At 44.5% G+C, this 13,640-nt stretch overlaps 1 protein-coding gene across 1 annotated transcript in view; it reads left to right on the plus strand.

Annotated features, from left to right (window-relative positions):
- LOC106900385 (GDNF-inducible zinc finger protein 1-like) overlaps positions 1-13,574 on the plus strand; it is a 13,871-nt gene extending 297 nt beyond the window's left edge. The window contains exons 2-8 of the mRNA XM_014962421.1: positions 5,583-6,884; positions 8,532-9,446; positions 10,976-11,070; positions 11,297-11,464; positions 12,128-12,170; positions 12,204-12,318; positions 13,173-13,574. Coding sequence (XP_014817907.1) covers positions 5,584-6,884; positions 8,532-9,446; positions 10,976-11,070; positions 11,297-11,464; positions 12,128-12,170; positions 12,204-12,318; positions 13,173-13,349 — 2,814 coding nt within the window. The 5' untranslated portion in view covers position 5,583 and the 3' untranslated portion in view covers positions 13,350-13,574. The remainder of the gene's footprint in view (positions 1-5,582; positions 6,885-8,531; positions 9,447-10,975; positions 11,071-11,296; positions 11,465-12,127; positions 12,171-12,203; positions 12,319-13,172) is intronic.
- Positions 13,575-13,640: the final 66 nt, after the last annotated feature.

Raw genomic sequence — 13,640 nt, forward strand, 5'->3', positions numbered from 1 at the left:
TTGCTCGGAGGGGCCGGCTGCCTGCCATGCCGTGAAGAGACTCGCAGAGTTGTCAAGCACAGGGAGGAATGGCCTTGGTTCCTGATTTTATTGCCCCTGTGCGTTCTGCAGGCTGTTAGGCACATAAAAACCTGTTGGCTGCACAAAGTAAACGGTCAGAATCAGCAGGCGAGCACACCTGTGTTTTGTCAGCGGTGTAAGGAATAATACGGTGCAGTTTCTTTTGGATAGAACTGTTAGTGTCCGTGCTGTTCCACCTGGAAAGTAGAATCAGCCTTCAGTTTTCTCACGTGAAGAGCATTTTCAGTTGTGTCTTAAAGGTAACGTAGTTGGGTTTTAGCAAGGCAGAGATCAAAGTTCTGTATGTTTGAAAGAAGAACCAAAGAAGAACAACTGGAATCCTGCGTCCAGTTCTGGGCTCCCCAGTTCAAGAGGGACAGGGAACTACTGGAAAGAGTCCAGTGAAGGGCAACGAAGATGATTCAAGGATTGTAGGATCTCCCTTATGAAGAAAGGCTGAGAGAGCTGGGACTCTTTAGTCTGGAGAAGAGAAGGCTGAGGGGAGACCTTCTTAATGCTGACAAGTATCTCAAGGGTGGGTTGAAGGAGGAGGGAGCCAGACTCTTTTCAGTGGTTCCCAGTGACAGGACGAGGGGCAACAGGCACAAGTTGGAACATAAGAGGTTCCACTCAAATATGAGGAAAAACTTCTTCACAGTGAGGGTGACAGAGCCCTGGCAGAGGCTGCCCAGGGAGGGTGTGGAGTCCCCTTCTCTGGAGATCTTCCTAAGACCCACCTGGATGCTCCTGAGTAACATGCTCTGACAAGCTCTGGGCAATCCTGCTTCAGCAGGGGAGTTGGACTAGATGATCTCTATGGTCCCTTCCAACTCTAAAAAATTCAGTGTAAGAACTTCGGATGACTCTTGGAGGAATTTCTCCAGCAGCACTCTGGAGGATGAATTGGGATGGTCTGTGTGGCGATTCCTCGACACCCAGCAGTGCACAGACAGACTGCAGACTGTGGCAGGAGAGGTGCAGTTACTATTCGCTCAGTGTCCTGAAGTACTGCAGCATGTGGAAATTTATGTGAATAAGCTTAATTTTCCAGATGATTAATACAGTTGAATAACTTCAGCTGTTATTTATGTCCTCGTAATGCTTTTTTTAAATCTGTGTTAGCTTATTATCTCACTGTCATGAATATATTTTATCATCACAATCACAAGACAGGTAAAAAAAATCAGAAAAAAATGTTGGGTGTGGCTCATTTGAGGACTGAAGCAAGGTCTTATGCATCTCTGGCAATGAATCTTACTGCCCCTTACTTGGGGCAGTTTGTGTGCTCTTACATATTCTGCCTCTTGTGCTGCAGCTCTGGTTGTTTAATCTGATGGCTTGAGCAGTTCATTTAATCGATTAAATAGCTGCTATTGACTGTGTTGTTGCATCATAAAAAAGAGCGCAATAGTACAGAGCAAATATAAAAAATCTCTTAGAGATTGGAAGCCACTCTTAGGCTTTATTTTTGAAAACAGCTGTACTTACTCCAGTGGCCTTATTAGGAACTGTAATTGAATTCACAGAATGCTATGGGGTTGGAAGGGACCTCTGGAGATCATCTAGTCCAACCCCCTGCCAAAGCAGGGCCACCCAGAGCAGGTTGCACAGGAACATCTCCAGGTGGGGTTTGAATGTCTCCAGAGAAGGAGACTCCACCACCTCCCTGGGCAGCCTCTGTCAGGGCTCTGCCACCCTCAATGGAAAGAAGTTCCTCCTCCTGTTTAGGTGGAACTTCTTATGGTCAAGTTTGTGCCCATTTCCTCTTGTCCTGTCCCTGGGCACCACTGAAAAAAGACCAGCCCCATCCTCTTGACACCCTCCCTTTAAGTATTTATAAGCATTGATCAGATCCTCCTTCTCCAGACTGACAAGACCCAATTCCTTCAGCCTCTCCTCGTAAGAGGCCCCTCATCATCTTTGTAGCCTCTGCTGTCCCCTCTCCACCAGTTCCCTGTCCTTCTGGAACTGGGGAGCCCAGAACTGGTCCCAGCGGTCCAGCTGGGGCCTCCCCAGGGCAGAGCAGAGGGGCAGGATGACCTCCCTCCACCTGCTGCTCACACTCTTCCTGATGCCCCCCAGGATGCCATTGGCCTTCTTGGCCACAAGGGCCCATTGCTGGCTCATGGGCATCCTGTTGTCCACCAGGACTCCCAGGTCTTTCTCCTCAGAGCTGCTCTCCAGCAGGTCACCCCCAACCTGTCCTGGTGCAGGGGGTTATTCCTCCCCAGGTGCAGCACCTACACTTGCCCTTGTTGAAGTTCATCAGGTTCTCTCTGCCCAACTCTCCAGCCTGTCCAGGTCTCTCTGGATGGTGGCACAGCCTTCTGGTGTGTCAGCCCCCCCTCCCAGTTTTGTGTCATCAGCAAACTTGCAGAGGGTACATTCCATCCCTCCATCCAGGTCATTGATGCAGTTAGAAGCAAAAGTTAGGATTGTGAAGACCAGGGTGCCTTGTGTTCATAAATAGAGGGATAGAATTAAACCTATTAATGATGTTACCATTAATTTTCTTATTTGATTACTGGCAGTTATTTCAAGCCAACATCAACCTGCAATTAGAACAACATATGTCATTCTCTTTGATTCAATAACTGGATGATTTACTGCAACATTTGTCATCTGCATTCCCATTGCTCTAGATGGAAATTGTTCAAGAACCTTCTCTTGTCATTAAGTGTAAAAAGTAGGAAGAAAATAGATTTCCTGATCTATGTGGTATAAGAAGCTTCTTCCTTATCCCCAAGATGAAAGCAAAATACTTGGAAATCTTCTATTACCTGAACTTTGGGGGGAAAAAAACATTACATCCTGTTTTATACCCTTGAAACATAGTGTTCTACTCTCAGTCTCATGAAACTGTAAAGCATGAAAACATAGTATATTCAACACCGCTTCAGAAAACTTTCCACATGGTAACAAAATGTACAGTCTCCTTTTTCTGGGAAGGCGGGGAAGCGAGAATTGGTTTATTTGTGGCATTTTTCATTGGAAAGACATTTCAGTAAACCATTTGTGGGCTGATTTAATCTAGAACCAGCTGAACTAAAAGAGATGATGTTGGAACATCCCTCTCCATTTGGCTTAGTATCAGGTATTAGTGTTAGAACTCACATGGGAGCTTGTATTGAGAATTTATCTCAGATGGGGATCTTAAAAAGGAGCAGGAGGAAATTAGCACCTGCCCTGCTCATTGATTTCTTTAAGCGCTACTGATCAGTGAGCTCTGCAACCCTGGGGTCAGTTCTGCACAGAAATGAAGAAGGATATCCCGTTGGAAAACATTAAGAAGGGCAAGCCAGGGGACAGATTAAGTGGAAGCTTTTGTAAATTTGTGGATTTAATTTGGTTTTAACCTCTGGATCTGCGCTTTTCTCAGCCTTCAGGCGTGCCATAGGAGCTGTTAGGGTTGTGTCTCCATGTAGCTGGTGATCATTGCTAGGGAATAGTTGGCATATGTTGAGTTGGGAGTGTTTTAAAGATGCCTGCTGGCGAAAAGTCCTAAGGCAGAGACTGCGGTGATTCCTGAACATTTGTAGGAGCCTGGTCCTTCTCTGATAGAATTTAGACAACACTACTTTGCACATCACCCTCCTCAATTTTTAGCTTCTATGGGATGTTTCAACACATGCTTTGTCTGTTTCTCCTAGTTACCTTTCTTAAGTTTTTTATGTAGTAATATTTTTGTTTTCTGTTCTCTGAGTAAACATCTTTGAACTTGCTAGTAGTGAGGAGTGCAGGAGTGAGGAGGTTCTGCACCAGTTAGGTCAGAAGGCTGAGATCCGAAGCAGTCTCATTGATTGGGGCGGAACTTCTCGTAGGAGCTCATCTAGTACTCAGGATCAAACCCCCAGTTAAATACAAATATTTGAGGTTCTCCATAACTCAAATTTACAGACATTTTCTATCTAGTAGAAATCTCATCCATTTTCTATGGATGTAGCTGTACACGTTCCAGTGGCACTTAATGGAGTCAGTAAAAAAATCAGTTTAAATCTTTAAACGCAGTTTTTAAAACGTTATTTGGGATGCTAGAAGTATTGAATGACTTGTGCCTTGCGGATTAAAGACAATTACCCTCTGCAGCGCTCGCTGCGGTAGCTTTCTCTTGAGCTTGCTGTTCAAACCTTTTCACTCTAGGCTCTGTGTTGTATTCGACTTCCAGGACTTCCAGGTACTCTATGCTGAAGACACATTTGTCTTCCTAGTCAGACAGTTTGTATCTGCCAGGAATGTATATAATATAATGTCAAATACAATTTAGATGAAAAGTGGAAGTACAGTTTGGTGTGATTTTCTGCCAAACTTTATTACTGTGAGAGGGAAGCGTAGCAAGCCAAGCTTAAATGAAGCCTTTTAAGCAATAACAAGCTGATTTGTCTGTTTATTTTGGCCTAATGCTCTCCCCTTGGTTACAAAGGAGTTGTAAGCATGTGCTAAGTTACAGACATTTTAAAACTATGCGAGGTTGGAAATATCAGCTTAGAGGATCAGATCAGAGGCAGCAAGGCCTCAGTAAGGCTGAGGCATCACTGTTGTGCTTCATGGGCAAGCGTAAGTGAGACTTCTCTTCCCAGCAGTGTAGGTATCATGTGCAGGTTGAGACAGGAAAGCCACAGAGTTCTCAGACATCAGATTTACTGTAATAATAGCTAGTGTCTGTCTTTAGAGCTGGTGGGGAATGCAAACTGTTCTTTCTGAAAATGTCAAAAAACTTCTGACCCTCTATTTGTTGACTGAGAAGGAGCAGTTTTGAAATATTTTTCAAATAAAACATTATTACCTGCTCAAAAAATTTGTAGCTATTTCTAGATATGTAGTTTGTCCCTGTATATTATTTAAGTGGCCAAATACATAAGAACCTGACTAACTATCTTTATTATCCCGTAGGTCTGATTGTTTACATGGGGGGGGGGCGGGGAGGAGCCAAAAAAACAGAAACAAAATTGAACCAGATCCAAAGATTTATTCCTGTGTTTTGACACAAGGGCTGCCTGGCACAGTGAGTGGAGCCTGGTGTGACCATGAAAACACAGGCTCTGTTTCAACACCAGCCTGGAAACAATCGGAAGTGACTTGCTATGCTTCAGTTCCCCCTTTGTACAAGAGCGGGGGAAAAGATGCTTGTTTCTACTATAAATTGTTGTGACCTCTACTGTTGAAAAGTGCTTTTATGAAGAATGTTTTATTATTAAGCTGGGCTAATCACTTTAATCGTATTGTGTTACTGTTACCATCTCTGCTACAGAATATTCACTTTGAAGGGTTATCCTGGAATGTAAATCTAAGTCTATGACTGCAGTAAACCAAATGTGTTTGGTGATGATGGTTGCACTGATGGAAGTAACCTTGAGGTTTTTGCCATGTCTTGTAAATTAGGAATTAGGACATGGGTCTCCACTGAGCTTTTTGTGTGATTGATATTGTATATGAATGAATATATATATATACATATATTGTATATGATAGCTCATGGCAGAGGGAGAGCAAGCATTCACACATTTGCCTGTTTTTTCTGGCAGGATGGAGAAAAAGAAAATCCTAATGAAATCCAAGGTTGCTGCTCCTAACCTCCTGAGGGCACTGCATTCTCTGTACCAGTTCGGTCACCTCTGTGATGTGACAGTTCACACACAACATCTTGGAATTCAGGAGGACTTTCTGGTTCACAAAGCTGTCTTGGCAGCTTCTAGCAATTATTTCAAGGGGCTTTTCCTGCATGATGAGATGCTGGACACGAAGAATTGCACAGTGACTCTGCAAGACATTTACACGGAAGAGTTCACCTCCTTCCTGGAGTTTGTTTACACTGCAGAAGTGGAGATTGAAGCAGAAAAACTGCAACGGATGAAAGAAATAGCTGAAAGACTTGAATGCAAGGATTTGCTTGACATCTGTGAAGAAGTGAAAGCAGAGGGCAGGAAGGGTTTGGATTTGAGCCTCCATCTGAAAGGTCAGCTGTGTGAAAATGGAGGGCCACAGTGGACTTGCGTGCAGCAAGGGGAGAACCCCAAACTCAGTACCTCTTCCCAAGTTGTGGCAATTCCTGTGCAGAGGAAACTTTGGGATAGGCAGAAACGTAAGAAGTTGCTGGCTAGCCATGAACTCATTGAAGGCCAACCAGCAAGCCTGCAGCAAGAGGACTCTGCTTATCCAGAACCAAAATCCAGAACAGCAAAGCTACCAAAATGTAACAAGACAGACACCAGAAACAAACTTAGCATGGATATCATCAGTCTGGAGGGTAGTCATTCCCTCCTAAGTCAGGCTGAGTCAAAGGAAGCCTCCTTAGTAATTAGGAACACTCTGCCTGAGCGATGGGAAGATGCAAACAGTTTAATTTCCAAATTCACCAGTAAAACAGAACGTAGGAAATCCCCGCGGCACGTGGCAAAAGCTTTGCCCCAGATTGTGTGCGAGAAGTGCAAGGAACCGTTCTGTTTCATTGAGCAGTACCAGTCGCACATGGAGCTCAAGCACGACGTCAGCCTGGCTGTCAAGTACAGCTGTGATGCCTGTGAGCAGCTCTTCCCCACTCCCCAGCACCTCCAGCAGCACCACCTCGCCACCCATAGCCACGAGCAGGGCTGCTCCTGTGTGTTTTGCCACAAGAAGTTTAAGCGCCGGAAGGACAGAAATGACCACATCCGCAAAGTGCACGAGAAGAAGCAGGGGCCCCAGGCCTGCCCCTACTGCGACAAGCTCATCAGCTCCAAGTGTGGCCTCACAGTCCATATACGAACGCACACGGGAGAGAAACCTTACAAATGCGAGCGCTGCCCCGCCAGCTTTGCTCAGAGGTCTGCTTACACTGCCCATGTAAGGTAGAGCACTCTCCATGTGTCTGTGTCCCTGTCCCTGCCTGCACGGGAAAGTCTATTTTCTCACTGGGCACCAGGTTAAAAGTGCTCCTCAAGTCCTCTCTGCTTTAGTTCCAGAATCCCTTGGATCTGATCAGAAGTATGTTGAAATCGGCACGGATTTTTTTCCGTTGACCTCATCAAGCTCTCAGTCCTGATTACTGGGTTGAGGTCTCCCAGACTGGGAATTTAGGCAAATGTTTACTGTTGAGTCAAAGAGGACTTGTGCAGCCAGATCTGTTGGGCGATTTTCATAGAATCATAGAATCATATGGGGTTGGAAGGGACCTCTGGAGATCATCTAGTCCAACCGCCCCACCAGAGCAGGTCTACCTAGAGCAGGTCCCACAGGAACTAGTCCAGGTGGGTTTTGAATGTTTCCAGAGAAGGAGACTCCACCACCTCTCTGGGCATCTTGTTCCAGTGCTCTACCACTCTCACAGTAAAGAAGTTCCTTCTCATGTTTAGGTGGAACCTCTTATACTCAAGTTTGTGCCCATTTCCTCTTGTTCTGTCACTGGGCACCACTGAGAAAAGACCAGCCCCATCCTCCTGACACCCTCCCTTTAAGTATTTGTACACATTAATTAGATTCTCCCCTAAGTCTTCTCTTCTCAGGATTAAAAAGACCCAAGTCCCTCAGCCTCTCCTTGTAGGAGAGATGCTCCAGGCCCTTTTTCAAAAAGTCTACAGGCAACAGACAATATTCATTATCCACATTTGCTCTGTCAGTTTTCTTATTCTGACAAAGTTTTCATTTTGGAAGCCTCAGATTTGGCTTTCTTAATAGGAGCCTTAAAAGAATTGGCATCTGTTTAAAATGCACAAGAAAATGCCCATTTCATAAACTTTGGGGGAGTGTAGTGCTCTGTAGTACGGTTTTCATGGGGCAAATATGCTGCATGCTATTTTGCTGGGTCTCGTGAGCTTCCAGATGGGCTTAGTAAGCTCTGCCTGACTGAAAACAAGATGTTTAAATTACACAGTAGTTTCCACAACTGCAGAAGCCACTGTACATGTCAATCCATATCCATACCCTGCTTGTGGGTAATGGATATAGATGGCATTCTACTGGATCCCTGCTTCCCTTGTGAAAAATGTCAAAATTTGTTTGTGGTTCAGTCCAGAAGCAGAAAAAACATTCTGCATGTGTCATGAGCGAAATGACATAGCTTGTTCTGTGCACGGAGTAGTGATGAGTAGAGTAAACTGCTGCAAGTGATGGCTTACAAGGGTACAAGGGCAGCTGTTTTGGTTTGCCATATAGGCATTTAATCTATATTTCCCTTGGTGTAAGTCCATACTTACTTATCCTGGCAACTATGGCCTTCGAGGAAGATTTATAGTCTATCCCATGTTACTAGTCAGATGACGAATACGTATACCTGAGAGGCACCATCCTTGATGGACTGAGACCTTTTAATTTTCTTTAATTAACTGGTCCAACTACATAAAATTGCCCTCTTCCCAGCTCTCCAAACTTGCTGTTAATTTCTCGAATGGTGTGAAGAACAATTAAAAGGAAACGGCTCTTCCTCCAAGGCAAACATGTCTGAATTGAAACAATTAAGCCTATTGAAGTTGTGCTCTGTTGTTTGTTTGTTTTAACAGAAAAATCCATGAGTCTGGACAAGAGAGGAAACTTATGCCTGTCTATTGGATGGTGGTTCCGCCTGCACATAGACCAAACACAACAAGCTGCAACAGAGATCCTGACAGAGAGACGTGGGATGGGACATCGAAGGCCCAACAACGAAAGAGTGCAAACCACAAAGAGTCCACAAATCGTGAGGAGGAACCCGGGGGTTCATCTGTTACCGAAGCAGACTGTAGCAATGAGCAAGAACAGAAGGAAGCTGAAACAAGAAGTGAAAAAATAAGTGAAGAAGGGCATGAAGGTGAAGGTGAAACGAGCGTGAAGGGTGAGGAGGAGGTAGATTTCGAAGCAGGGTATTCTGAAGTTGAAGACAGTAGAGATAATGAGGAGGTCTGTACTGAGGAGGAGGATGAATACTCCAATGAGAAGGATGGCGAAGAACGTGAATCAGACGAAGAATTTAAAATAAAGAAGGTAAATAAAAGTGGGATGAATAAGAAATCTGCCTATGTAATAACGTGCGACAAGTGTAATGAGCAGTTTCTCTCGAGGAAAAAGTATGTGGATCACTGCAGAGATGTCCATCAGTGCTTGCCTGGTAAAGTCTATCAGTGTGACATCTGCAGCAAGTCGTTTGCTAGTTACAACAGCTGGAAGGAGCATCGAGCATGTGTCCACACTGAAGAAAGGCAGTTTGCTTGCACCCTTTGCAATGCTACTTTTAAAAGAAAGAGAGATGTGAGGACGCATTACATGCGGAAGCACGAAGGCAGAGTCAAACGCCCTCTCTGCTCTGTGTGTGGAAAGATCCTCAGCTCCCGAACAGCACTAGTGTTTCACATGCGGACACATACAGGAGAAAAACCTTACGAATGTGGCATTTGCCATTCAAAATTTGCTCAGCCATCACAACTTAAGATCCATACCAGGTCAGCCTACAGTACTGCTTCTCCCATTACCACTACCTGCATGCCCAGCATAATACTTCAGCACTTCTTCTCTTCTGACTTCCCAGTTCTGAGTCATTCTCCTTGTGTGTCCTTCTAATTGGAACACTGGGATATCATTTGTTCTGTAATACCTGTGATTAATTCTTTTACGCAAAGGCTTTGTCTGCATCTGGCCATTGCATCAGTTTTGGTAGGGATTTTGAAACGTGCTCTATCTGAACTTGTAAGCAAAAGCCAGTTAGTTGAGACAGTGTTCAAAATAAGATGATGACCTTCACTGATGCAAAGTAGCATAGGCTGCAGAATTAGTCAAGGACCTCAGAGACCCAGATGCTGAGCCCTGCTCGCTCTTTATCACTCTGAGCAAGTCATTTAGTGTAGGATTTCATTTCTCGTATGCAGTACAAAAGCTGGACTTCTCATCTGGCTTCCTCTGTAGTCATTGGAACTGAATTGGATTAATTGCTCCCCGGTGGTGTCTCAGTTAAGTGTGTCCTCTCCCAGGAGAGGGTGAATCATCCCGTGGAATTTCCCATCTTTCTCCAAAGAGGGGGCCTAGCAGATAGTTTATAAAGGGAGGTTGACTGTTGGAGAGCTAAACGAGGTGGGAGAAATCCCGTTACTAGAGACTGTGGGACCCCTACAGTGGGGACAGTGGCTTGCTTCTGTCTCCTAAGCATTCTTACAGCCATTTAAAAAATGGTGGGGTGTACTGGGTCAGGAGCAGCAAAACATCGGAAATGTCAAGCTAATCTGCGTCAGCTGAAACGCAGCAGGGCTGCGCTGCGTGTGAGATGCAGTATGACTGCAACAAAACTTTGACTCATGGGGTTTGTGTTGGGAAACTGGCTGTCTCATTTGAAGCATTTTGCCTGACAACTCAAATTATCCGTGTTTTTGCACATCAGGCTATTTGGGTTGTAATAAGAGAAGTCAGCACAGTGTTAAGACCAGACATTAGGCTCAGACTTTCTCCGATTTGAGCTAGTTTAAAATCATGTGTTCGGAAACACTGCTTGCCTGACTTTACTTAGTGCCTTTTGTTTTAAAAATGGGAATACCCTGCCAGCTGAAGTTTGCAGGCCAGAGGACATGAGACAGGGGGATTATGGAAGCCAAGAATGTGGCCCACATTTCCCACGAGATCTGCTGCTGGCGTTGTGCTGGGGACAACTTCAGCTTCTAGCACAGGAGCAGCTTGTCATCTTCCCTTTCTCCCTTCCGATACTGGTACCACAAGCTGTAACTTGTGAAAGAAAGGTGGATTTTTTTAAGGCCCGAGAGTGAGGAAAAGGTAAACCTTAAATGGGAATTTTAGTGCTTTAGCATAGCACCTATACTAGCAAACACTCTATTTCCTGACTGAACAGAAAATACTTTTTTCCACTTCATTTAAAAAATTAAGTATGTTACCTGTAGTGCACAGAGTGTAATTTCAAATATAGTATTTTGAGAATGCACTAGAAGAGCTAATTTATTAATACTCGTTTGTGTTTTGCTCCATTTAGGTCCCATACAGGGGAAAAGCCATATATTTGTGAGGACTGTGGGGCTTGCTTTGCCGATAAAGGCAAACTCACTGGCCACAAAAGGACCCACACAGGTAGGCATTAAATACTTCCATTCCTTCCATCTGGTTCCTCCTTCTATAATTTATACTACTAAAAATTGCTAAAATTTGAAGAAGGTGCATACTTGGTTTTGTAACTCATAGAAGGGACTTCAAGTACCAGAAAAGAACTGCTAGGGATAGAAAGACGTCTGAAAACCAACTTTGAAGTACAAAATTCTGCTGAAAGAATTCAGAATGTCTTTTTCTCTTTTCTCAGGAGAACGCCTTTTTAAATGCGATGTGTGTGGAAAACATTTTGCCACCAACGAATATTTAAAATGTCATAAACGATGCCACATGGGTGCTAAGCCCTACAAGTGCGAGGTCTGTGGGAAGACATTTGGGCTGAGAGCCTCCCTAGCCCAGCACAGTAACGTCCATGCAGGTAATGACACAAACTCATCCACGCTGGGAAAATAAACAGCACCAGGAGCACTTTGCAGTTTGGATGGTGACATTTTATTCCAGGACCCCTTTAATAAGCTCCTTGAATTAAGTAATGAGGAGAAGCAGGGCTTATACTGATCCTGACTCGTTAAACAGGGCAAATACTGTTTTTTATCATATTGGATGACACTTGCCCACAAGACTGAGGCCTGTTCAGTGCTGCTGAAGGAGGTCAGAGCAGAGAGCAGCTGTAGCTGCTGCTGTTGCCCTTGCAAGATGGGAGCTCTTCTCAGGCTTTCCTTTGCAGCCAAGAAACATAACCTTAAAAACCAGGGCCTCAAGCACGTACTTCCTACACACACCACTTTATCAACATTCATAGAATCATAGAATGGCTGGAGTTGGAAGGGACCTCAAAGATCATCGAGTTCCAACCCCCCTGCCCTGGGCAGGGACACCTCCCACTAGAGCAGGTTGCTCAAGGCCCCATCCAGCCTGGCCTTGAACGCTTCCAGGGATAATTGATCTTTACAAATTCTTTATGCTTTTTGTCTGCTGAAATTAAGGCCAAAAGAACCTGCCTTCTAACTCTCTGCTTCCTGGGGTGGGTTTTTTTTTTTTTGGTCTGCTTCCTGGGGTGGTTTTTTTGTTTTGGTTTTAGAGACCAGGCCGTACTTCTGTGAGCAGTGTGGGAAGACGTTCACATACTTCTGTGAGCAGTGTGGGAAGACGTTCACCCAGCAGGGTGCCCTGCGGCGCCACCAGCGCATTCACACGGGGGAGAAGCCCTACAAGTGCAGAGCTTGCGAGAGAACCTTCACGGACATGTCGACCTTGCGCAGACACGTGTCGGTATGCTGCCCCTCACGCAGCTTTGTGGCAGGCAGATGGCAGTGGTGACACTTTGAACTGACGAGAGGAGTTTCTTGCCTTAATGAAGGGTGCACGTTGTGAATACGAGGGTTGGGGGATCGATCTACCATCTACACGCAGCTTTTAAAACACATATTTCAGAAGCGTGCAGAGTTTTTCTCCATCAACACAGCAACTCCCTACTGCTGGCTGTCCAGCCAGTCATCTCCTAAACACTCGGATTACCTTCAAAAGGAAAATCCAATCTTAGAAAAATGTATGAGGAAGAACTGGTTATTGAAAATGCTTATTACTGGTTGAATCCTTTTCTGAAAAAAAAGGAATGGTACCACGTTTTGTGTTACCACAGTCTCTTGAAGTCTTTTGAGCCCTTCACACAGAGGCCAAAACGTGATGGCTTGTCATGTCCTCGTGTTGCCAATGAACATGACTTTCCCTGTTTCCAGTGTTGGGATATGCTGAAAAACGGATTGCTGAGCTAACCTGTTCTCAGAGACCTTTGGGTCCTTGAAGTGACTGCTAAGACAGAACATAAGGGTGTTTTTTTCCAATCGCAAGTTTTTAAGTTAATATTTGCCTGTGTATTAAAACTTTAGCTTCTCTTGGAAGCGTTCTCTGATAGCAGAGCCTGCAAATCAGCAGAGTTGGCAAAACAGTTGGCAAAAAAAGACTTGTTCTTGTGTTTCAGAGTTCAGCTTTTGCGTTTGAGTGTAGTATCACAGAATTTACCCCAATACTGTTTGATTTTCCTCTGGATTAAATCTTCAGTTATTAAGGCTGTTGCTAGAAAAAATTCAGATGTAATTGTTTTTCCCCCCCTTTTTTTTTTCTAGATTCATGACCGGAATGCTCACTGGAGAAGTTTCTTAATAGATCTTACAACCAAAAAAGACCACAATTGGTCCAAAATAGAGACATTCTCAGAAGCCTGCATTGGTGAAGACCCTGCACCAGAAATTTGGTCGGTTGAGCAAGGTAAACTCTACAAACCGGAAAGCGTTAAGTCTTAAAAAAGTGGAAGACGCGCCATCTAGTGCAAGCAACGCGGAAGACACACTTTTATACTTAATAACACTTTTATACTTAATAATGTCGGTTATGGCCGTGAAACGGTTTGGAGCAGGCCCGCTTGTCTCTTGGCGTCGTGTGAGGGGATGCCGGCCTGCTGTGGGCGGTCAATTAACTAATTAACTGCTGCTTTTTCTTTTTTTAAAAAAAAATCCTGTAATAAAGATGTGCTCATCACATAAGCGGTGTATTTGTATCGGTCTGAACGCGGAAAAGTTCTGATTTTGGGAAGG

Source organism: Calidris pugnax, unplaced genomic scaffold (assembly GCF_001431845.1).
Source record: "Calidris pugnax isolate Ruff unplaced genomic scaffold, ASM143184v1 scaffold147, whole genome shotgun sequence".
NCBI classification, from domain to species: domain Eukaryota; kingdom Metazoa; phylum Chordata; class Aves; order Charadriiformes; family Scolopacidae; genus Calidris; species Calidris pugnax.